This window comes from Phaethon aethereus, assembly GCF_964289735.1.
Source record: "Phaethon aethereus genome assembly, chromosome: 8".
NCBI classification, from domain to species: Eukaryota; Metazoa; Chordata; class Aves; order Phaethontiformes; family Phaethontidae; genus Phaethon; species Phaethon aethereus.
This window is the reverse complement of record NC_138584.1, coordinates 18,097,020-18,121,983: the sequence shown is the minus strand read 5'-3', so window position 1 is coordinate 18,121,983 and position 24,964 is coordinate 18,097,020. Positions and strand designations below refer to the sequence as shown.

Genomic DNA, 24,964 nt, shown 5'->3' with positions numbered 1-24,964 from the left:
GTACCAAATTTACATTTTTCCCCCCTTTTTATGCTAAGGACACTTAGAAATATCGTGTCCTTGCAGACTATGCAAGAAAGAAGAAGGTTGCATATGAATAAACACAAATGCTGCTGTAATACAGGTAAAATATAGAAAAGACTGGAAACAGTGTGAGGTAACCTGCAATTCTAAAGCACTTGAATTAAACTATTAATTTCATTTATCCACCAATCTTCACCACATAATCTTCAGAAACATTAAGCATTAAAAAATATTAAGCAGTTTATCAAAGTATGATGCTCTCTGTTCATCACAGACACCAGAAGAACTTTTTGCCAGCAAAGATTATTCCAAGCTAGAAGCCTTAAGCCTACCTTGAACCTTAGCTTAACTATTACATATTTAGAATTCTTCTACATTTTAATATTAGAACTGAGAATTAAGATTTTGCATTGGCACATGAGAAAAAGAGACATGACCTCATTAGCCTAAGTCCCAATTTACATCAGTTGTACCTAAGATCCCTGTAGAACTACAGTGCCTTCTTTCAGTGCAAGACAAAAAGTTGAACCTATATCTACTTAAATTTCCAATGTTAATTTCAAGCAACAATTTACAGTTGTTGCTATCCGAAACACTTCCTGGTAACATCCATCTGTACCTTGTAAAGGTGACATGTATGTTTAAAAACCAAACAAAACAAGAGCATTGTCCCTGAACGCAGCTCTGAGGCACCAAAGGAAGTAAATCCTCAATAATTACATGGGTCTTACAATCCATCTTAAATACTGGATTTGCTGGGAAAAGGGGAAGCAATAAACAGAGTTAAGGACAGACCGCGAATGGCAATCCCCAACTGACTTCAGCTTCACCTTTTTCTTTTAAATTACTTCTGTTTAATTATACTTATGAAATATTCTTGGTTTTGAAGTATGATTTGATAATCTGAATGTTATTAGAACAAGTTATAATATACTGTCTGCTATAACTAAAGTCTGCATGCCTCATAATACAGTATACAACTTTATTACTCTGCCTATTATTGTACTTTTCTAATGTTAGATCAACTTCTACCTGCATAGCAGGTGTAAATAACAACTGGATTTACTGTTTTGTTTAGGTCCATGGTGAAAATACATGCTTTTAATGTCTAGATGTGGTGCTTTCTTCTAATAACTGTTACTATTATCCATCACTACTAATAAAAAACCCCAAACATTAGGCTGCTTATGCAACTCAAGGTAATTATGCACTTCTGTCCTACAGAATTCAGACATGGTTCCAAAGATACTGAGGACATATCATTGATATGTCCCCATCATCTCCATCAGTATTATGACCACATTCATCTCAGGTCCAATTAAGCTACGCTCTCCTATCTCGATCAAATAGTCTTTAAGGGCACCAGTTCAAGACTGGCCTACTAGATGGATCTCAGGAAGAAGAGAAAGAATATAGAACAGGAGGAGGGTAAGCCCTATGATTTTATTTTTAGATTATTACACTTCATTTTCATGCTTTGCTCCATTACTGCACTACTTCCGGTAAGGGGAGGGGGGAGGAAATGTGTGGTGCATGTAGGGAACAGAAAAAAGCAAAGAACAAGTCAAGAGGAAAAGAATGAGAGCAGGCTGAATAAGGCATTCCATTAGTTAGAGACCTTTCTAACACTTGTGTAAAAGCTGCCTCCATTAAAGCTAACATGTCAACATTGCAGCAAGCAAAGAGGTATATGAAGTTAAGAAAATCCAGGTTATCATGTTTCAAATATCAACCCAGTACACTTCAGCCCTCTCCTCCATTAACTCCACCTCTGTGTTTGCCTCTAGCTGACTGCTCCTCAACAGTGTACAGAAAACAGATCAAGGCTCCAAAACATTTTTCCACACATTCTTCAGTACCTTCTAGTCTCATTTTTCTTACAAAGAAGAAAGAAGTCTACTAACTGCAAACCACCTGCTAGGCATCAAACCAACTTGAAAGTGTTTTATATTTCTATTAGAATATTTCATTTTGTGATTAGAATAAATGGTTCAAATCTGAATTGTGTGGGATTTCAGCACATGCATTTCAAGATACTTCGAAGCTACTTAACCAAAATTGATTCAGCTTAGTTCTTTAGACATCCAGTGTTTGCACTGACATAAAAACAGGCTAAACCATAACATTAAGTGTTTACAAGAAAATGCATTACACTGTTTAAAAAAAAAAAAAAAATCACTGGCATCTATTTATCTAAGCAAATTAAGAGAAGAACAAGAATTTAATTGTTGTTGCTCTTTCAGATACCTAATCATCCCACTTTTGAGTCAGAAGAGCCCCTCCACAATTGATTTTGCAATTAGTCTCCAGTACAGAAATCTCATCTAAGCCTTTCTGCATTGTGTGTATTTTCAGGCAACATGAGAACGCCAGCAGACTTATTCACACAAGAGAAAAAGCCTTGGATCGTCCTGAAGATGTGTGAAAGTTTCAGTTACAGCTAGTTATCCCAAGGTATCCCAAACAGAATGTGTGTGATGAACTTTCCTGCGGAAAAGAAGCGGAGAGCAAAAAAAAGAAGGAAAAAAAAAAAAAAAAAAAAAGAGATACTCTTCCTACTTCCTCACTTATGCCTAAACAATAGTATATTAAGTGGGATACACTGTCACAAGGCATCTCTGAACCACAGGGCTCAAAAAGCTGTGGAACATGAATCAAAGCAACATGAAGCTGCGCTAAATTACGCGAGACCAAGTTTGTTTGCTATAGCATGAGAAGAAAAGAATTGGGGGTGGGGGAAGACAAAGAGTGAAAAGAAAGCACTAATATATCTGTCATCAGCACTAAAGTTTTTTGAATGTGTGTTTCTCTTGACATTGCTTGATGCAATTGTCATTTTCTCTGAAAGTTCTTAAGCTCTCTTCTCTCCTGGGGATGTTAGTCCCAGCAGAGCAAGGAGAATGCAATTAGAGCTAGCTATAAACCTGCCCAGTAACTCTCTTGTTTTAAGTGTTCATTAGATGAAGATAGATCTGCCCTTTTAATTCGGAGACATTGCATACAAGTTAATAACTACTTAGGACTTCAATCCCCGAAAGAGTTACATAGGCAGGCTACTGTCTCTGAGAGGAGATAAAGACAAAGAGAGAAAAAACAGCCATCTAGTTAATCATGACCAAAAATCATTACCATTTAAGACTGTCTGATGAAGTCTGTTTCAGGATCATTGGGCAAAGCTGTTTATAATGTCCACAAACAAAAGAAAACTTTGATGTATGGACACTACATCACTAGACATGTACAAGGCAGCTGTACATGTTTTCAGGCAAAGGGCTTGGTTCCTGTTTCTGTCAGTCTTTGCTGTAGATTTCAAAACAGCAAATTAAAATTGGTTGAGGACAACCAAAAGTTCATGAGTCACACACATCAACTTCCACAACGCAGAGACCAGTCAGTACCACGATGCAGAGGCAAATGGACACAGCTTTCTGCCTTCTGCACAGCCTGCTGGGAGCTGCTAGCAAATCTGCGGCCTAGTATTGCTGGCAGCAACCGACTTTCCAAACGCAGGTCAAATCACACCTTAGAAGCATACAACAGACATCCTTGCAGCAGCCTTTCAAGCACAGACCTCCTACTTATTAAAGACTTCTCTGGAGATTCCTGTGTCTTGACTCATCCTTTGCAATACATTTCCCTTTCCCCCAAATGCAGACTGGGCCTTCAGCTATGTTGTGACTCTCAAACTTTCTTTGTTTGTTTTATATTTGCAAAGCCTTTTGTAGGAATCTCATTTTCCTAGAATCATGGAAAGTTGCACAGCCTAAAGTTGCATGTGAAAATGCTTCAATTATCTCCAAAGCCCCAATTTTCTAATGCCTATTCATAGCAACTTTAGGTCACAGCCACCTACATCTCTTCAGAAAGACAGTCTTCTAATATATTTTGAATCACTCTTGAATGCATCTTGCCTTGTTTTTGTAACTGTGGTACTTTAGATCAGCCACCACTTGAATTAATATGCTTAGAATTGACAGAAATAAAGCAGAGAGACCAGGAACTATCCAAAGGTATAGTTACCTTGCTTGTACTGAGCTCTTACCTACATTCTTAGAAAACAAGGCCTTGATGTTACCAATGCTGCACCAGACCCTATTAATTTCAGCGGATTCAATGAAAACACAAGAGTCCATCTCTGCAGAGCTCACTGCAGAAACACGATCAAGTACGTTAAGCTTGATCCTATGATCAAGTTCAATTAGAATCACTGGGACTTAGCATAGGTGTAAAGATCTATCATGTTGATCCACTTGTAGGATCATAGCCTTAATAACAAAATGCTTTATGTGTTTACATTACTTCAAATGATCCAAGTTGATCTCCTTTAAAGAAATGAGGTCTGATTTTACACCTGGTTCTGCACAGGTAGGGCACTTCCACAGTTCCACTGACGTTAGCTGGCATAAGGCTGATTTTCCCTCGCAAGAGAAGGAGTGAAAAGAAGAACAGGAGGCAATAACAGGAGTGAAACTCCTTCCCCTGGAGCACTCTTTTCTCGCTGACTGCAAGTCTTCCCAGGGTCCAGAATTAATAAAAGAGATAGTAAGATAAGGTTTGTTGCACTCCACTCCTCATAGCATCTGCCTACTTGGCTGGCTGATAATATGCCTACACCTAGCCCTGGGTAACAGTATGTAAACACAGAAGACAAATTTTAACTAGACAGCGTGCAGCAATTGCTAGCAGGGTTATGATTACATCACAGTAATCCACTCAAAAGTTGTAAGATTAGCTATGTAATTAAAAGAGTAATAAAGGAATAGTTTAGGAATATGCAAAATTTGCAAGCACCACAAGAGCTTAATAAACTTACATATTCATTTTAGTTTTCTTTTTATGACATGTCATCATCTTGTCCTCTTCATTGTCAGTGGTACACCAGTAAGAGCCTCAGAGAGCTCTCATGCGCTCTCTCAGGAGTCTTTTCTTACATGGAATTCCCTTTAAGAAACTGAGTGAAAGGCAGGTAATTAAATTCTAAGAAATACTATGGAAGAAGTGAATTTTCAAGAAAGGAAACAACATTGTCTAGCTAAACACATTAAAAATTACCCACACCTTTGATTTTTTTTTTTCTCCTGTTTGGCATTTTCTTTAATAAAAAAGATAATTGGTCCAAAAAAGATAATGATATTAATTTCTTTTTTATCTCAAAGTTTAACCTGATCTAGACACATTTCCTTCTACATCTATTGCAATACCTCCTGTTCTTGGAGGCTCTTTAAAGCAAAGCTTTCGCCTATTCCCACAATGATTTGAGAAGCAAAACAGGAAGATGAAAAGTACTATTCTTCATTAATATACTATTTTTTCAACATCTCCAGGCTGAAGTAAACAAATAAAGAAGGCAAAGACATATACATTCTCCCATCTCATTTCTTCCTGTGCCTGATAGCTCCGGGATTTCTTAAGGTTTTCAGAGGATCCAACCGAGGAGGGCAACTATGGGAATACAAGACCAACACTGCTATGTCTAGAAGTCAGAGAGAACAAATGGTTACATTATTAAAAATCTGTTGTGTTGGTTGGTTTTTTTTTTAAACTAATGTTGGGACTACATTTCCTTTACACATTTGTCTTTATTCCTAAGCAAAAGAACTTAAAAAAATGCTATCCTAAAGTAGAGTTGAACTGTGAATTTTATCAGAGAGTTCCCTTTAACAGGTATCAGTATTACTTGCAAAATTAACTAATCTTTACTCCACCCTATCAAAAACGCCACTAATTCCTAGAGCTTGCTCTGTACCTAAAAAGGTGGTGGGCTAGCCTACTATGGCCGTGTTCCCACCCACCTACTAACACTGTGCAAGTAGAATGGTATCTTCCTTCCCAAGAGTTTCATTTAGGTCACACCCAAGCATGTCTCTACATTGTTGTGCCTCTAGAATACATCACTAATTTAAAACAGGCAAGATTAACCAGAAGCTTAAATAAAAACTTACTTTTTCCAGGTAGAGTCTTGCTGGTAGTAAGTATAATAATAAGATAATTAACACCTGTCTCACGTTCTTCATATGTCCTCAACCCTCATTTCTGTATGTATCACCAAGTGAAGGCAAACTCTTCCTTAGATGATATATAGGACTAGTTAGACCTATTCTAAAAAATACCCTAGACTTTGCTTACAGTATCCCAGATATTTTTCTAAAGAGTTCTGTATTATGCTCAAGGGTTTACCAGATGTGCTTTGCACCACCCGGAACACTGGAAGTGTCAGCTATTTACTTTTCCACGTCTTTGGGACAAAGGCATTAGCCAATAGTACTGAGATCCCTTTCATTCAGTTTGTTTTTCTAGCACGTTAATTGAGGGTAGGGAATGAGCTAACAGAATAATGGCTGAAGAAACCGCATTCAAATATTTTAAGGCACAGGCTGAACTCAGGATTCCATATAATGCTAAATTCTTGGACTTACATACTTAACTGCCTTCTATTTTGGGGCTCACTCAGAATGTTCTCTCTTGCTGAGTAATTCACTGTCACAGTACTTAAACGCAGAGCTACAGTTGTCCAGCACTGCCTTGTGTTTTCCAGACTCTAGAGGAAGAATGATTAAGTATCAGAGATTTAGCTAAGATAATGTTTTTTCAAACCAGTTCCTCTTTTGATTCCTGTACCATTACATTTCTGTCAAAGAATCTAGGATGTTGTCCTTCCAAGTTGTGTAAATAACATTGGGAATACAAAAAAGATTATAAGCCCTGCCTTGACTGGGTTAACAATATGTTTTAGGCCACACTCAACAGGCAGGCTAGGTTAAGCATGGACGTTAAGCATGGACTGAAGTCAGCTGCCTGTTTTAGACAGGATCTCAAAGCTTCACTAGCTTTGTTGATACCCACTCATATATCTATTAATTTTTGGGGGCACAATCTGTGTTTCCCTCTGACCACATCTTGTAAAATATACATGCTAGCACATTGAATCCTCTTCCTTTGCAATGGGAGCAGGCTAGTAGATGAGCTGCAGTAACATACACACTGAGAAGTCTACAAAGTCACTAAATCACAGCAATCCAGTCATTCCTAATTACTTCTATATATCCTTAAACATCTGTTCTCAAAAACAGTTCAAATTCATTTTAAATACTGTTTGGGATCATTCTATCATGCTCAAAATGAGAAATTATTGTATAAATGTCTGCCTTTGCCCTACCACTCACACCTTCTTATGTGATGTGCCCCAAACTGCACCAGGCTCCAAGTGCCTTTTGACATGAGACTGCTAAAATAAGACTACTTTATACAACTGACAGTAAAGCTGTACTAGCACAAATTTTACTGGATGATGTGAAACTTTGGCTATGGGAAAAAATGAGCCATGAAGTCTGGTGAAGAATAACTAGGATTCCCCCACACTGCCTTTTTCACAATTGAGTCATATGAATGATGTCTGAAATTCTCCATCTTTATAACTAAGGCATGAGTTATGTACCTTGTGGCTCTAGATCACATAAAGATGTTTACCTGGTGCCCAGACTCAGAAAAGTGACCTACATGACCTCCCAAGTTAGCATTCTTCAGGTAGTTTAAAATTGCACAGTGGGTAAAAAAAAAAAAAAAAAAAAATCATTCAAGTACCCAAACTGTATTTGAGGAATTTACATTCACCACAGAAGGTGTACGCTTCAAAAATTTTATCCAAGTGCTAAGCCAGTTTCTGATAACACAATTTAGCCTCAGATGTTTTATATTCCTTTGTGATATCTAAGATACATTTTCCTCACTGATTGCTGTCACATATCAATGCAGCAATGAACAGTAATTAAAATCTTGCATTAAAACTCTGTTAACCCCAGATTTATAATCTTTTGATATTCTTTGTAAAATAGTGGCTGTTAGACAACTGGCAGGTAAAGTTTTCCTCCACTTTACTTTCCCCTTTTCCTCCCAGCCTGTAATTTTCTGTCCACACAGAACCAAAATTAAGCCATCGGCTTGAAATGGTCTTTGTGTAGATTTGTGTATGCACAAGATGATGAACTATATCAACACAGTTACTTAGGCATAAGTCAGTGAAAATGTCTGATTTCTGTAATGATGTGCATTGTTACTGTAGAACTACCTAGTATTTCTTTTATGTGAAATTCACTGTGTGCATACATTCTTTTGTACTGCATGATAGACAGTATTTCAGATTGCCTGGTTTGTTTGGTGCTCAACAGTGGAAGCATAAAAACACTTAAAATGTTTCAAATTTGCTAGGAACAGTAGTGGTAATTTAATGTTTAGTTCTCCCATTCCCTTTTTCCTCAAAAACAAAACAACACAACCAAAAGCCAACCCTCCAAAATTTAACTTGCAGTTCTATAGCAAACTAGCTATAGAGATGCACTAGCATAAGCAGAACAAATGCTGATGCTTGCATGAAGACAAATCTACCAAAATTGCCTCAGCTTACATATATGAGTTTGACTTGAACTGCACAGATAAAAAAGTTTTAATTGCTTCCACACAGCGTCTTGCATGAGTTCACTGAGACTAATGGAACACCCAATGTTAAGGTGGAGTGGGAATGCATTTGTGTATAGACTAGCCAACAGAAAGTACATGTTTTTGGACAGGTGGGAAAAAAAAAAAACAACCGCCACCGGCAGGAAACTGAGAATAAATGCTCATGTCACATGCTGCCAAAAGGGAAGAGAAACCACTTCCTCCCAGGCACTCAAACTCACTTTGAAGCTCTCGGAAGCTTATTACCCTGCAGGCTAGCCAAACAGTGCCAACCCCCCGAAAAAACTCACCAAGCACCAAGAACGGCGTTAACAGCCCCCACTCACCACAACCTCCTGGGCCACTGCTCCAGGTCCCCAGGGCGGCAGGTGGCTGCCCTCTCTCCGGGCGCTTGAGACAAGCATGACCTCTCCTGAGCTAGCTGCTTTTGCTAAAAAACGGCCTGAACGTTTTACCGTCTCCTAGGCCTGGCGGAGCCGAGGCCCCGCAAACCCCAACACCAGGGATGCGCCACACGCCCCCCTCTCCCCGCCACCACAGGAGGAAACGACGGGACTCCCAGCGCTGGAGTGTTACAGAAGAGGAGAAGCGCCGTGACGCGGGAGGAAGGCGGCGAGGGGGCCGAGGGGACACTGAGGGGACACTGAGGGGACAAGGCCGAAGGGACTGAGGGCTGAGGCGAGGCGCGCGCCCTCACGTCCTTCCTCCCTCCCTCCCGCCCAGCCCGCGCTCCGCGCCTCGCGCCGCTCTGCCCGCGGGGGGGCGGGGGCGGGCTGCCGGCCGCCTCCGGGGAGCCCGCTCTTCCTCCCCACACACACCATCACGTGCTCCGGGAGCCGCAAAGCAGAGACGCTTTTGCGACAGGGTGACAGCCAAATGGTGCGACATCCGCGGCAGCCGCAGGAGCAGCAGCTGCGGCGGCCGAGCGCTGCCAGGGCCGAGCAACGCGCCAGGGCGGGGGAGCGCACGGCGGCCCGGCGGGGACCGCACCGCACCGCGCCCCAGCGCCTGGTGCGACCCCCATGAGAGGAGGGGGGGCGGCGGCGGCCCCTCCCGCGTCCCCTTGCCTGCCTGAGCACGGAGCTCTCCCCCCGCCCCCGATGCGCCCTTAGTCCCGGCCCCGGGCCCGCCTCCCTCGCTCCCCTCCCCGCCGGCGGCGGCGGCGGCAGCAGCAGCAGCAGCGTCCAGGTGCGGACTTCAAACCCCAGCGCAATGGCGTCCAACGCGGCCGAGAGGGAGATTCTCTTCACCGAGCTCCAGGTAAGCGGCGACAGCGTCCTCCCTCCGGGCGCCGCCCCAGCCCCGCTCCGCTCCCCTCCCTCGCGGGGAGGATGGAGGCGCCGCCGCGCCCCGCCGCCCCCTGCCCGCCGCTCGGCGCGGGGCACCCACCCCACCCCGCGGCCGGGCCGGGGAGGCGGCGGCGGAAGCCCGTGCCCACCCCAGGCCTCTTCCCGCTGCTCTCGCCCGGGAGCGGAGGCGCCGCCGCCCGGTCACGGCCCCACCCCGCTGCCGGCCGCGACCCGCTTTTGTCTGCTCTCGGCTCCCTCCTTCCCCCCGCTGAGCGGCCGCGTCCCTCCGGCAGGGCCTGCCCCGGGCCGCGCCCCCCGCCCTGGCCGCGGCCCCGCCGACGGCGGAGCGCTCTCCGCCCGCCCGCCCGTCCGCAGGCTGCCCGCAGCCGCCGGCGCGGCGGAGCCACTGCGGTGGCTGGTAGCGCCTCCGCCGCCCTGGACACGGCGCTCGGCAGGGCCCCGGCCGGAGGGGCTCCCGGCAGCCACCCCACCGCCTCCGTCAGGGCCCAACAGAGAGCTTTTCCCTGTGCCTTGCACCGCGCAGGAGCCGGAGCAGCTTCCTTTATGTAGGCCTTCAGCGCGGAGCCGTGAAGAGGAGAAAATGGTCTCACTCACGTTATTTGTCACACGGCGAGGGTTCTTGTCGCTACAAAAAAAAGAAAAAAAGCCCCCAACAACGCCCCAACACTGTAAAAGGCCCTGAAACCTCAAGGGTTGGTTGTTTCCATCTCTGTAGTTTGACCAGTTTCGGTTGCCTGTGCAACTGTTACTTTTCTGCCTGTCAGCCGCAGGGTTAGATGCAATTCAGGAGCTTCACTTTTGTACCCTTATCTTTAAATGTCAGCTCAACCTGCTAGCATATCCGCTTCCTTGTCCAACAGAAAGCTTGCTTTTTTCGAGATGTTTTTTTGTTTGTTTGGTTGGTTTTTTAAATATACACCACGAAGTCTGTGCAAGTTGTTATGGTTAACCAGGCAAAGAATGTGTCTCTGAATTTATTAGTTGGACAATTAGCCAAAGAAGTCCATAAATGGAAAACATTGAATTTAATGTTCAAATGGAAATCAGAAAGGCATGCTTTGAAAAGAAATTTTATTTTCTAAATGCTGTTAAATTCTCCTATAATTTTAAACGTTAGCGATGTGCTCACTTGAGCAACAAAGGAAGAGATGGCACAACAGAGATGTAGCAGTCTATTTAATATTGTAGCACAGGAGATGGCTGAAGGCTAAGAATCCATCTAAGATGCTGAACTTTAATCAGTGGCTCGTAAGTGTCTAGGAAGAATCGCTATGTTAATACAAAGTTGATACGATGATATATAAGCTGGTAAACCTGTTTGAAGTGGTGAGCTGTGTGAATAAGTAACTATGGTAGTGTTACAGAAGCAGAATTTCTGTAGAAGTACTGAGAGTGAGGTTTGAATTAATTTAAACAGAAATGAGCAGGGTTTTTTGTTTGAGGGGAGTTTTTGTTGTTAAGGGTAGGGAGGTGTTGTTTTTGTTGTTTTTCTTTTCTTGGAAGATGAGACATACTAATTTAAAAAAAACAAAACGGGATGGATTAGATCCTTTGGTTGCACTGTCTCTTCCATTATATGTGATTACTTCTGCATGGATAACTACAGTTCGTTGGGCAAGACAGAAAGGTTACAAAGTTAACATGGAAATCCCAGTAGGGTTTAAGCTTTGTAAACTGCTACCATTTAGGTATTTTTAAGAGGAACTTCCATATCAGGAAGAACCACTTTAAAGGTGGTGTTTTCTTTGCAGTGGCATGTATGAGCAGTGGAACGCAAAGGCATCAGTATCATTTTTCTTGGGAATTCTTCAAACCATATTACTCTTAATATACCTGTGCAGAAAAGCTAGTTTAGTGGCATGTTCCCAAAGCAAAGGGAACCACAGTGAAATGTGACATACGCCATTTCACTTGTGTTTCTTCAGGAGGAAACTTCCTCAATCTAAAGAACTCTTAACTTAAAAAGCGCTTGTATGTAAAATGGGCTTTTACTTGCATATTGCAATCTTGCACAGAAAGATGAGGAAGTTTTAGAATGCGTGGCTACAGTAAAGGTCAAAAGTGTCATGTAGTTGGGTTGATCTAGATCATGAACAATGTGTGGTTTAGATGTTTTGCTAATACTCATGAAAACCTACTGAAAACAAGCTAAGCCCAGTGTTAATCCCAAGCTTGATCTCACATGGAATCTAAAGTGAGTATCAGTGATAAATATAACACATTGCTTACTGATATCATATATTCTGCATGCATTTGGTTGTGATAGCCCTGTGTACTCCAGCATGATATAAGTAGATAACCATTAGGTTTGGATGAAGTTAATAAAAGTTGATCAGTGGTCATGAATCAGTTGAACTCTCATGATATTAAGATTGACAAACTTTCACAACTACATGATGTGAAGTGAGTTCTGAGAAAATACAAAAAACAAAAGGGCAAAATAACTAACTGCTAAGAAGAAAGTGGTAAAACACAGATGTGGTATATGTACTCGTTTCAAATTGTACTGGGTTTAGTTAAACAGGCCTTAAATAGGCCTTAGATCACACTTCTGACAGTGACAGTTCTGTATTTAAAAAAAGTGACTCCATATCTGATCGAGCAGTTTCTTATAATCTCTGCTAGCAAATATCCACTAGACATTTCTGTCCTGCTTTTTCTACAGAATATCTTCCCCATTCTTCTATATCTTACTCTAAACATTTCACAGACAGTTAATAGGATGTGGAAGGTATCTCTTGCTGCTAAGCAAATTTTCACGTAAGTTTGTTTGAGTTGAAAAATGCAACACTTATTCCTCAGTAGTTAACAAATGCATAGTATGAAATAAACATGGCAATAAACAAATCCTCTTTTCAGTTTGTTCTGTTCAGTAGCTTCACCAGCAAAATTACCTGATTACCAAAGATTGAAAGATTATATAAAGCCAGCTTACCTTTTTACCGCCTTTTATTTCCAGTACAGGTTCTTTTGTAGGAGGGGGAAGGAGCTTGGGTAAGGACCAGTATTGGTGATGTTGCCTTCCCTTCCAAAATTCTGCTGTCCTTCTCTGGGCTTGCATCCTTTTAGAATTTTGTCCAGCAGGTAAACTAGCCTCTCCGGTGCTTGCTTTCAGGTTAATTGCACAGCCTTTAACTCTTTGCTTTCTGGTAGAAGTGGCAACTCTGTTACCTCATAAAATTAAACTTTTAACTTATGATGCTGTAGGCTGTTAAATAAGTCATCTATAAAATAAAACCTTTTAAGTTTTATATTAAAAAGCCTGTCTTTTTTTTAATCATTTTTTTTAAAAAAAGTTTTTGAGAGGTAGTGTGTATTTCCAAAGATGTGTGCTTTCTTGGGAGTGATGATAGATGCCAGCATAATAAGTTGATATGGCTGAGGTAACAGAAATTATTAATTAGTATTTAAATGAAGCCATTGTGTATGCAGAGTGCTTGCATTTTTGTACTTTTAGGTGTTCTCTACCACCTCTTTTCTAGACAGTAATGTAAATGTTTTAAATTTCAGACTTTCTCATTAATGTTATAGGTTTTATTTGAAGCAAATTTTTTGTTCACTCAAAATTGTGCTTCCAAAACAATACCTATTTAATGACAGGAAAAAAGTATATTACTTGGTTTTATTTGCTTAAGTGAAATTGTTTGGTCGAGGTAGAGAACTTGGGCTATGCCCTGAAGTACATAAGCATGTAATAGACCCTTACTCGCTTCAGATGGAAGCATTAAAGGCTCTACTTTGAAGGAGTTTTTCAAACTTGGCCATAATACACATTTTGAAAATTACAAAACACTGGCAAAAATGTCTTTATTTCTGTATTGGTCAGAATAAAGAGGGGTTTTTTTAATGGATATTTTGTTTTAATGGAAGCGCTAGTCATCTAATTTGCTGAGATGCTGTACTCGGGGCTCTTGAAGCATAAATTTCTTGCCAGAATCGGGTTTAAAGGCCATTGGTAAGTTTTTTTTTTTTTTTTAAAGTAGCGATGAACAGTATCACAACTGAAATGCATGTAAATTATGCTTACACGATGGCACATCCAGCACAGCTTTTAGTTTGTTTTGTTTTTCCATTTCATTATCTGGGATAAGGGTATTCATAAAATTAATGTGATTGAAAAATGCTCAGTATTTTGTTAGTCTGCATGATATAAATTGGACAGTTGAGTCTTAGATTACACAACTATGTCTTGTATGTAAAATGAGGCACTTGTACCTCGCCTTGTTGGTTAAACTACTACATGGGACTCTGAAGTCTGCATTGGAAATCTGCATTTCATTCCTGGCTGCTCTACTCTCAGCTAGGTGACATTAGATAGATGACTTTGCTTATCCATGTCTCAGTTCCCCCATCTTTAGAATACAGGTAATGATACTTGCTTTTTTAAAGACAAAACGTACTCGGTATTTATTATTAGCTGTGGTCAAGTGCCTGAGGACACCTTAAAAAGGTACAAGTAACCTAATTAATCTGTTTTTAACAGACGTTGTAATTAGACTGAATATTCAGCAGTAAGACTGCCTTCAAATACTGTTCAGCTAGGACAGATCAGCCTCAAATAATTTTGAATTACTAGTGTTTCTTCAGAACAAGATGATGTCACATTCAAGTGAAACTAGTAGTCTGCAGTTTAGACGTGAAAATGTGTGTACAGCTGCTTGGGACTTCTCAGGTCCCTACAAACACTTCCAAAACTGGCGGATTTAGGGAAGCACTTCAGTTTTTTTCCATTTGTGGATATATATTACTCTTTAAACAGTACTCTGTTCAACACTTGTATTAGTAAAATATACATCCTGTTCTCAGTGGAACATAAACAGTCCTTAAAATACCTTTAGGTATTGCATGGGTGGAGGTTTTGGTTTTGTTTTGTTTTGTGTTTTTTTCCATCTTCTGAATTCTGTCAGTCTGCCTGTTAACATAGGAACTTGTAGACTTGTATACATTTGAGTGAATTTTCTTTATCAGAGCAGATGTCTTTCTAAGACCCAGATCTGTTATTTTAACTCAACATAAATTGTTAGTGATAGAAAAGTATAGTTAGCTACAGAATGTGTAATAGCTCTGCTAGAACAGTTTTATACATTGTGAATGGTCATTCATTACAATGTAACCTAAAATCTGTAGTAGGATAACTAGATAAACATTTTGGGAAACAGTGGTTTAAGGGCTTAATGATGGGATTAAGAATCTCTTCATCAATGTCTCAGTGCTTTGCTGAATTAGAGACTAAGACATTACACAGCCTCTACTTAGGTTCAGAGTAACAAAGCCTTATGGTGTGTTATATGCAGCGCAAGGGTCTCGGTCTGCTTTTTCTTCTTGCTTTTTCTAGAAATCAGTTGTACAACTGGTACGAATTGCTTGGCGGTAAGCTTTTTGTTTATTTTGTTTCCTCTGTGTGGATCCAGTAAGTGAATGGGTTCAGGAAAGGACTGAGCTGAAGTGTCTCTCATGAGATACTGGTCTGTATTATGGGCAAGGCATTTGTACGGTACTTTGAAGCTTTAATTATTAATGCTTGGTCTGCAATTTCTAGCACAAGCAAAGTAGCTTCTTTGCTAGTGTTTGGGAGTGGGGATGGTGGTTTTGTTTTTAAAGAAATTAGATTTATGTTGTAGGATCCGATCCGTGACTTCTGCTACTTTGAGATATGATTTGGAAGTACTGCATCGGAACAGAAACTAGTAGTGCCATTATTTAACAAAATGCAGTAACATTATACCTGATTAGTTTGTTCATTTGAACTGCAGCAGTATAACTATGTCACACTGACACAAGTCCACACCATTTTTGTTGCTGCCATTTTACAGTTACTGATTACTTACTATGTTTGACAGCTCACCAGTGCATTGAGCTACTTGCACGGCAGTCTGGGCATGTATCCTGTGGAGCAAAGTTCTAATCTATGGGTTTTCTCATGGTGCTTTGTGGGGTGCCTTCCCGAACCTTCAGAAATTCTGTGACTGTGTGTCAAACTAATGCAGTTTTGTGGCATCCATGAACTTAGCCAGTGCAACTTCTGGCAGCTGGTGAGGAGGGTATGGCAGAGTTCTGTGGTGAGCAGACACTACTATGAGCAGATCAGTGGTGTGCAGTTGCAGGGTTATGTTCAGCTAAATGGATCAGCTCTGCTGGGAATTCTGCTGTTGTACTATGAGTAATAGAAGAGGCTGAAATCAAGCTATCCAGGCTAATGCCTTTAGCTTCATAAATAGGGTGCGTTGAGAGACTTATGTGATCAGTTACTATGGCTCAGTTGTGGGACCACCAACTGTGGTTAGTGATGATCTGATTGGTTGGGGTTTTTTAGAGCAGGCCACACTATCGTATTAGATATAGATGCAGTTTCCTATACTGTGGATCAACATTATGCCCACTTTGGCTGTAGTTCCTGTTGGCTGCTACAGTGGCGTACGGAGCACTTCTGGAGGGGATGCACCGTGATGGCAAAACTGCTCTCATCAGTGTAGTTTGTCACTTCTGCTGGGCAACCAGGGGAAAAAAACAGGAGTGTTAGCATTAAGTGTAGTCTTGGTAGGACAGCTGCATCTATACTAAAGGCCTTTGTTATCTTATTATAGATAGCTATCAGGTACCAAGTAAGAAATGGCTGACTCTGAAGGGCTGGGCTGGGCTATGAAAGGTTAATATATGCAGATTTTTCCTGTTCTTTTGTTTTTTGCCATAAAGAAGGATTGATATGCGGCAGGACCCGGGGGGGTTTGCTCTGGCTCATTGTGCAAACCAGGAAAACTGGGCCATATTGGTAAAAAACTTGAAGTGGACATGACTAAATTAGTTAGCTTTTTCTGCCTCCAATTCCTGTGGATTTCTTTAAGCCTTATTTTCTTCACTGGAGATTTACTGGTTTTTAAATGACAGTGAATTTCGGACTTAGCTTTCTGCTAACTTTCCACAGTTGTTAATAGTGTCACAAAATACAACAGGTGGCAGATCTGTAGCCAGGAGAAGGCATAATTAAGTCTGCAACACCAAGGTGCTAATAGATGGTATCAAAGTTCTGAGATAAATCTCGGGGATAATGTAGGGCTCTGTCTGTTAGTGTGATAGAAACATTTGAAAACAGATGGGGTCAGAAAGGAGAACTTCTCATGTGGATTACTACAACAGCAGTAGTTTTCTGCATTAGTGCTGGGCCTTAAATCCAGAAAATATGGCTAAGCTCTTGGCATCTAAGGGCTGATATACTTCTTTTGTTACCTCATAGAAGTTAATACTCAGAGCACTTAATGATCACTATCGCATACAATTTCTTTGTGAAATTTAAAAGTAAAATACATGTACATGAACTTCGTAAGTACATATGTAATATCCTTCTGTGTACTTACATTTGTTAGATTATTGAAATAAATAGGTTATTAAAAGTAATAAGAGCTGATAGTAAATGTAATTGTTATTTACCTGATTTGGAAATAGTACTTGCAAATAACTGTGGTGCATAGCTGTTCTGAAATTATTTTTCTTTCTATCTATCTGTATGTATATAATTTTTTTCATATATAAACATCATGTAACTTTTGAGAAGAAACTGAGAGTTGATGATTGAAAGAAGCAGAAAAATGTCCTTTTTTTCTTTTTTTTTAAAGTTCCAAACACAAACTGCCTAATTAAATAGGAAATTACACTAACGATAATTTTAGTATGTCACTAATACTGTATTTTGCTTATGAACTTAGGAACTTTAAGGTACATATTTTTTTAAAACTGTCAAAAAGTATATTCAGTTTGGGTTTTTGCTGCAGATCACTAAGATGCAAGCAAGGGCTGTGACATAAACTTAGGATGGAAGAGTTCTAGTTGGTTCACTGACCACACCGTGTGCTGGAACTGGAAGTTTTGCCCATACGGACTTGAGGCTGCTGTTCAAAGAAAGCGTCAGACTTCTGTCAGCTGGTACTGCTGCTGAAAATGAGATGTGCCATGTTCTGTTGCATTATATTTGCACAGACAGCTATATGGTGAACACATTCTGTTGTTGGTTTTGTTTTGATGGTTTTTTTTCCCCAAAAATTATTTTTCATCCAGATCAGGTTCACAACCCAATTAACTGTGTGACCATATAAAGGTTTGTACTAGCGTATATCAGCGAATGGTCTGGGGCAGGAACAAACTGTTAGGGGAAGTTAGGACTGCTGGTTCTTCAGGGTGCTTTTTTTGCCTGCAATGCTGGTTTGTGCAGTAAAATGTTCATCAGATTACAGGCTGAGATTACTCTCGGTGTATGTGGCTTTTAGCTAGGGACTGTGAAAAGAGTCCGGTTCTGCAGCAGATGAATGTACAGATAATGAACAGTCAACACACTGTCTATGGCAACTCTTTTCTAGCTTTGCATTCTTTGACTGGAAGATTTCACAGTATGCTGCATGTGACAGTACAAACCCGTTTCTTTGAAAAAGCATTGAAAATAGAATTGTTCTGGACATCATGCATGGATGGAAGATGTAGTTTCATTTAGTTTGATGTTGAAGGCTGATAACAGTGTTAAGGTTTTGTAGCAGTGCGGTAGGTGTACGTGGGCATATGACCACAACTTTATTTGCTAGTTTTCAGAAGTTGCTGTTAAACATTTTATGCACTTGGGGCAAGGAGTAGTTTTGAAAAGTCTTGAGTCTTTTTGTTACTTCTGTAACTTAAGCGAAAGATGAAGTGAGTATGCAATTGAAACAAATGGGATCAAATTCTGGAGTGAAGAAAGCTTACTGTGCAAATAAATGTTATAAAATTACTGTCCATAAAGATAATGAAGAATGTGAGGTATTATAGTTTGATATGAATACATTTGTGAGTTACTGAATAGTTCAATAACTGTGACCCATTTGAATATTTGGTGGGTAAAAGCCCCAAACAATCATGAGTTGAGCATTTGCAGTAACAGAATACCGCTATTTAATGGTCACAAGCATCAATTAAAGCACCAGTTAGAGGACTTTGAACTACTGTGTACAAGATTCATGCTGCGCTTCAGAGGACTAGCCAAATTTGGGGAGAAAAAAGGCCTGAAAATATGGCGCAGAAATAATGAATTTGAGGTAACAAAATGATTAAATGTTTTTGAAGTTTTCATGGTGTTGAATTCATTTTCAAAATTACCAATTCTTTCTCCTTCTCCTTTCTTGCACACGTTGACAAACTCTGGGTGTGTTACCTTCATAACTCAGCTATGCTGTTAGAATCTGGGACATGATTTTTTTTTTTTTTTTGTGCTGTTGGAGTGAAGGATTATCTTTTTAGAATAAACAAGGAGAGGTTTTGGTGATTCCAGATGTTCCAAAGCTCGCTACTAACAGCTAGCTTATTTGTGTAACGTGTAGGAAATTTTATGCCAGTCCTTAGGTAAATGGAAAAAACTTGCCTAGTTCTGTTCTTCTGCCTACCTTTCTTCTTTCACAGTAAGAGGAACATAACCCCTTTTATGATAGATTTTAGGACTTACACTGTTTACGTCAGGTTATTAGATGTGAGATTGAAATTGCTTTTTCATCATTGTGATGCATGTTACCACTGGGATTTTTAAGTAACATAAGTTCAAAAGTCTCCAAAACTATTACTGAGAATTTAGGAGGAATGCAAATTGACTGTGTTGCCTTTTGCTTTTTACAAGCATAGTATGTAAAACCAGCAACTGCTTTTCTACTTCTTGTGTTTATTTATATGGGAAGACTTTGCAAAACAATTAAGTGGAATGTGTTTTAAGAGGATGTTCGCTTTATAGACAGATCTGCATATGACATGGCAAGATTATTTCTTTCCTAATTCTCAAATTGTATAGGCTAAAATTATAAGACAAGTGATAACAAAGAAGTGCCAGCTTTTCTTAAAAATAAAAGACAAATTACCTTGTTATCCTCTAAAGCTGTAAGGATGTATGCTGCTGACAACCTGTCCAGAGCACAGAAGGAACTATGTGGGTGTAATGAGGGGTGGGGAGACATAATATAGTAAATCAGATTCTAGCAAAAGGTTACAGAAGACAGAGTCAGACTGAAGGCAGGGGTTTCAAAGACTTGTATTGAAAAGTATCAAAATAAGCATACTACAGATCTACAGAACATTTTAAAATCAGCAAGACCTTTTAGCAGGATATGTTCTAAACTTAGTGGCAGCAGTAGAAAAGTAAAAGTACTGTAAATCGTACATGCCTGACTACTAGTGTAGCATTCTTGAACTGCTGCCCATTTAGGACTCGGCAATCTCCTTTAATGGAAGCGTGTTTTCTTCAATATTTGAGTTTGTTTATTGCTTATTTATAAGCTCATATGAAGCTGGTGTTTTAGGCTGAGAATGACTGGATGTTAAAAGTTAGCATTTGCAAATTATAGTACCTGTATAAATAGAGATCCTCAGGAAGATTGTCTAAATTTTGTTCTTGAAACTTAACCCATTATTTAATGATTTTTCTTCAAGTTGCTAGGGTTTGTGTCTTCAGTCTCTCCTGTCCTGAAGAGATGGAAACATGACATTCTGAAATTCAAAACAGATAGTACTTTAACATTAGAACAAAATAACTTATTTCAGAGGGTTTTTTAGTTGTTGTTCTCTACTACTTTATTCATACTGATTAGTCTGAGTCAAACTAAGTATTCATCAGGTGGGAGAAAAATGGAATCAGTTTTAACTATTCATCTTTATCAAGTTGGTTGAAATATGATTCCTCATCACATAAACCACTTCACAAAGTAGTATGTGGCTTCTTTTAATTTTGTATGTGCGCTTTTCAAATAAAATTAGTATCTGTGGCAAAGTACGTGGCATTCAGCGGCAGCTAATTTTTGTTTTGGGGGCAAACTCTTGAATCCTGCCTTTTGTTGTAACATACTGCAAAATGCTGAAACAATTTATGATTGTTAATTTAAATGCTTTAGAAATTGGTGTTCCTCTGTATTTAGATTATGTACAAGAGAGTGAGTGAATGTATTCATATATTCTCAAGCTTTAATTAACTCTAACAATTTACTTTTTTTTAAATCCTTAGAAGTTTCTTAAGTGAAGGTAGAAAAAGAACATCAGCCTGCTGTAGAGTAGTATTCAGTATCATCTTCTATTTTTCAGGTTAGCAGCCAGCGCTAATATTAAACTGTTCTTTTTTGAAGTGTCTCTTTTTGATGGGAGTAACTCAATGACACAGTCAGGGCAGCAGCTGCCATGCACGTGGGAATTGGTTTCTTTAGCTCCAATTTGATTTTTGAACCAGATGACCTTGAATATGAAAGAAAGGCAAGGAAAATGCAAGTTTTGCAAGGGGTCTCCCATTTTTGTAACTTTTTCCTTTCTGTAATAGACAACACTGTTTCATGGACTCAAAAGTAACATTTCATTTCTTTGGCATTTGTCTGCCTTCCCATCTGTTGCATTTACTCAAATTACTTTACTGTCAAGTTAAGGTTTATAGAGTACTTCAAGTAAACAGATTTGTAAAACTTAACTACTGGCATCCATATACTGAATTTATTCACATACATTTTCTAAACTATGCCATTATTTTCATCTTGATTTCCATCTCGCATATAATATTTTCTGCAGATTTCCTTCATTAATTTTTGTTTTGCACTTTGCTAATCATGTATGTTGAAAATGTCAGATGTTTCTAATGACTTTTGTGAATTTTTCCACTGTTATAAAATAAGCTGCCTACTGTCCCAAAGTATTTAATGATTCTTTATCACAATGAATATATTTGAAGCTTAGTACATAGTCAAGTACATCTACTGGGAATTCCTGCAAATCTGAGTTAGAGCAGCAATAAGCATTTTGGTGGCATATACGGGGAATGATCAGAGATGCCACTTCGTCCCTCAGGTTTAGCAGAAGGACAAGGGAAGGGCTGGCTGTGGTTCTGGCATCCTCAGAAAATGAGGAGAACCTGTGTCTAGGCAGAAGCATTGGCTGTACCCCAGGATGTTTATAATAACACTGGCTCATTGTGTCCTAGCTAGCTAAAACAGTGGGAAGGGTGTGAAAAAGAAACCAGTAATGCTCAGAGAGGTCAGAGAAGTGTACAGTTGAAAGGATGCTAGCGTGAGCTAAATATAGTATCTTATTTTGGAAGATGGTGTAGACAGACTGAGACTGTACTTTTTATGTAGTTTAATTTCTTTTTTTAATTATGGAGCCTGCTTTTTATTTTTCTCCTGTGACTCTTGACATCTTTAACAGAATGCTTGCGAGAGCCTCAAAAAACACACACACGCTCTCTCAAATACATTTAGGAAATAGCCACAACCTCCTAAAATTTAAGTTTCTGTGAGAAGATGCTGGTCCCTTTGATTGACTAGAAGTTGTATTCCTGCTGGTATTTTTCAGTCAAAAGTTAGTTTGTATATTTTTGTCTCCTAAAGATGACATGCTTTAGATCAGATAGCTCATTATAGAGGAATACATAGTAGGTACTCTTGGGAATGCAACAGGTTAAACTTCAACCATAAATAGCTTCTGACTGCAGTATTTTCTTTCTTTAGCTTAAAGGACTTCTTCATGAAGGTTTTGCTGAATGTCATATCTAGAGTATTATTTGTAGCTCTTGGTTATTAATAAAGCAGAATATCCTACTTCTGTTTAACGTATTTTTCATGCTGCTTTTTCTATTACTAACCAAAGGGTTTTCTCAGGCTGCTAATTAAAATGCTTCTGAACTGGAATGAAGTGGAAAACTTTTAGCCTTGAAGAAGAATGTCTTGAAAGTTATGAACATATCAAAATCAGTTACACTGGAATATTGGCAACAAATATTCCTAGGAAGTTTTTTTAAATTGTGAGTGAAAAGTACTGTGTATATATGCCCTGTAAAATAGGGTGAGGCTTTTTATATTAAAAAATGGATCAATACAATGTTCAAGATTCCATTCACATAATTGGTTCTGGAAAATGCATCGAATTCATGTGTAATCTTACCCACTCTGAAAAAGGTAGGGCATTGAAATCACTAACAAGTATGCCTCACTGTGGGCTTTCTGAATACTCAGAACTATAAAGAGCAATTCATTCTGGTAGTTTAATGCAGTTGTAAGGTGAGAACTTTTTGCCATTATTATGTAAACTTGATTTCATAGCATGTCCTCTAAGATTTACTTTTATAGGCACATGTATACATGATAAAAACTGTTGTTTTATGCTGCTTTATTTCTGTTGTGTTACAGGTCTCGTTGGTGCATTGATTATTTGGAAACTGATGCTTCCCATTTTCAATTTAGCTGATACTGAAACTGCTGGTAACAAGAGCTAGATAGAAGAGAGCCCTACACAAGTATATATGCAAAACAGGAAACAGCTTACTTGGGAGATGGTATTGAGACTGAATATAAAAAGTAAAACTTGTTAAATGAGCATTAAGAAATCCTTGGGCTAAAATCCTGGGTTTTTATTCAGCATTTCCCACTGTCAACTTCATATAATTGTCAGAGGTTCATTTTGGGTCATAAGAAGGTATATCTGGATTACTGTGGTGAGTGGGGGTTAAGGGCTCCTAAAAAGGAAGAAAATGTAGAAGGTTTTTAAAACCAAAACTTTAAGCAGATTTGTATTTTGAAATGTAAATGTATTAAGAATTTTTTATAGTCTACAAAATCAGTAAGTGAAATCATCTGCCTCTTTTTCATTGCTATTGCATATAAAGCAGTTAAGTGAGGAAATTTTTTTTTTGCTTGTGTTGTAGGTTAAGACAGGCTTCTGTTTCTTCTGTTTCTTCATGACATCTCTAGTACCTGGGGAATTATTAAATAGAAAATGGACATTAAGAGACAGTAAGAAATTTCCTACCAGAGAAATGGTAGGAAATTTCTTTTCAGAGAAAGAAGGGTTGCAAAAAACGCTATTCAGATGTATCACAGCATACATCAGTGATACTCTGCAAGTCTCAGACAAATGGGGATGTGAAGTAATGCTTCTAAAAATAACTCTGTGTTCATCCATAAACTTTTACTGGAAAGGCATGGAATGAGATGCCTGCATCTCTGCAAGCAGAATTTTGGGTGTGGCAGTACTTATCCCTGAGCATGAAAAGTGCTCTTTTCTAATGACCACCTGTAAAGATGAGGAAAGGATTTTAGGAGGCTTTTCCATCCTTCTTTTATTGCTGGAGATAAAAACAGGATCAGCATTTCCAGCTGGTTGGAGTGTAGGGTGTGAACTTAAGTAACTTCAGATATCATAGCCAAAACTACTGTGAAAGAGCTCTCAATCCTAGAGTATAAAGACATAGTTCCTTGGTGTAAATACAAACACATATCCCTTTCCTGTAATAACAGATTCAACTACCAAGCTGGGGAGCGCATAAACTGTGGTGAAGGCACTGTTACAGAGTCCTAGAAAGCAAAAAAAATCTGGTTCCTTCACCAAGATCTAGTATTTAGCCACTTGGCCTGTTGCCTCATAAAACAGATGTTAGTATTATCTCTGATATGTATTGCTGCATTTATAATGTACAAAATAGTTGGCTGCTAAAGATGATGGCTTAATTAGAGTGGAATGTAGACTCTCAGTTCTTCCATTAGTTTTGCAATGGCTAAAAATAGCTCCTCTAAAATACAGTAAAGTTAAATGGATTAATGTATCAGTTGTCTGCGCTGAAAACTGGAATCGCCAGAAACAAAGGGGTTGGGTTTTTTTTCCAAATCATAATAATCCATCCCAGAAATGGTGATTCTCATAGATGGATCACTTTGTGCATTTCAGATTAAAGAAATTAGTGTATTGTTCTTTAACAGTGTCCTGACACTTGTATGTGTCACTGAGAAATTCCTGTTTATTATCTGAAGATTTCTTTTACATCATTTCAATGATTTAAGATTTTTTAACCTGTAGTGAAAGAACAGAGAAGTTCCAAATTGGACTGACTTGTTTTTGTAGTAAAGCATTTAGCATTCTTCTCTTCTAGTTTAGTTAGAATGCGTAACAGTTTAAGTACCACCACTTATAGATGTGGCAATAGCTGGTACTGTAATGTGTGTAGGAGCAGAATGGTCAATCTGAGATAGATAATAATACCTATTAAGTACATAATAGTAGGTATTATCTAATTCATTTTATCATAATAGAAGAAAACCACCTTGCAAATGGGAGTGGACCTGTTTTTCATTAAGTATTAGTAACTGGGGTTTGGGTTGCTTGGGGTTTTATTTTGGTATTTCTGTGAAGTGATTAAAACTTCTTCACGAGCA

General features: G+C 39.2%; 1 protein-coding gene across 4 annotated transcripts in view; it reads left to right on the top strand.

Moving 5' to 3' along the window:
• Positions 1-9,690: 9,690 nt before the first annotated feature.
• PKN2 (protein kinase N2) overlaps positions 9,691-24,964 on the top strand; it is a gene marked incomplete at both ends in the record, with an annotated part of 53,136 nt that continues 37,862 nt past the window's right edge. For all 4 annotated transcript variants that reach the window (XM_082003306.1, XM_082003307.1, XM_082003305.1 and 1 more), the window contains one exon: positions 9,691-9,738. In XM_082003306.1, coding sequence (XP_081859432.1) covers positions 9,691-9,738 — 48 coding nt within the window. The remainder of the gene's footprint in view (positions 9,739-24,964) is intronic.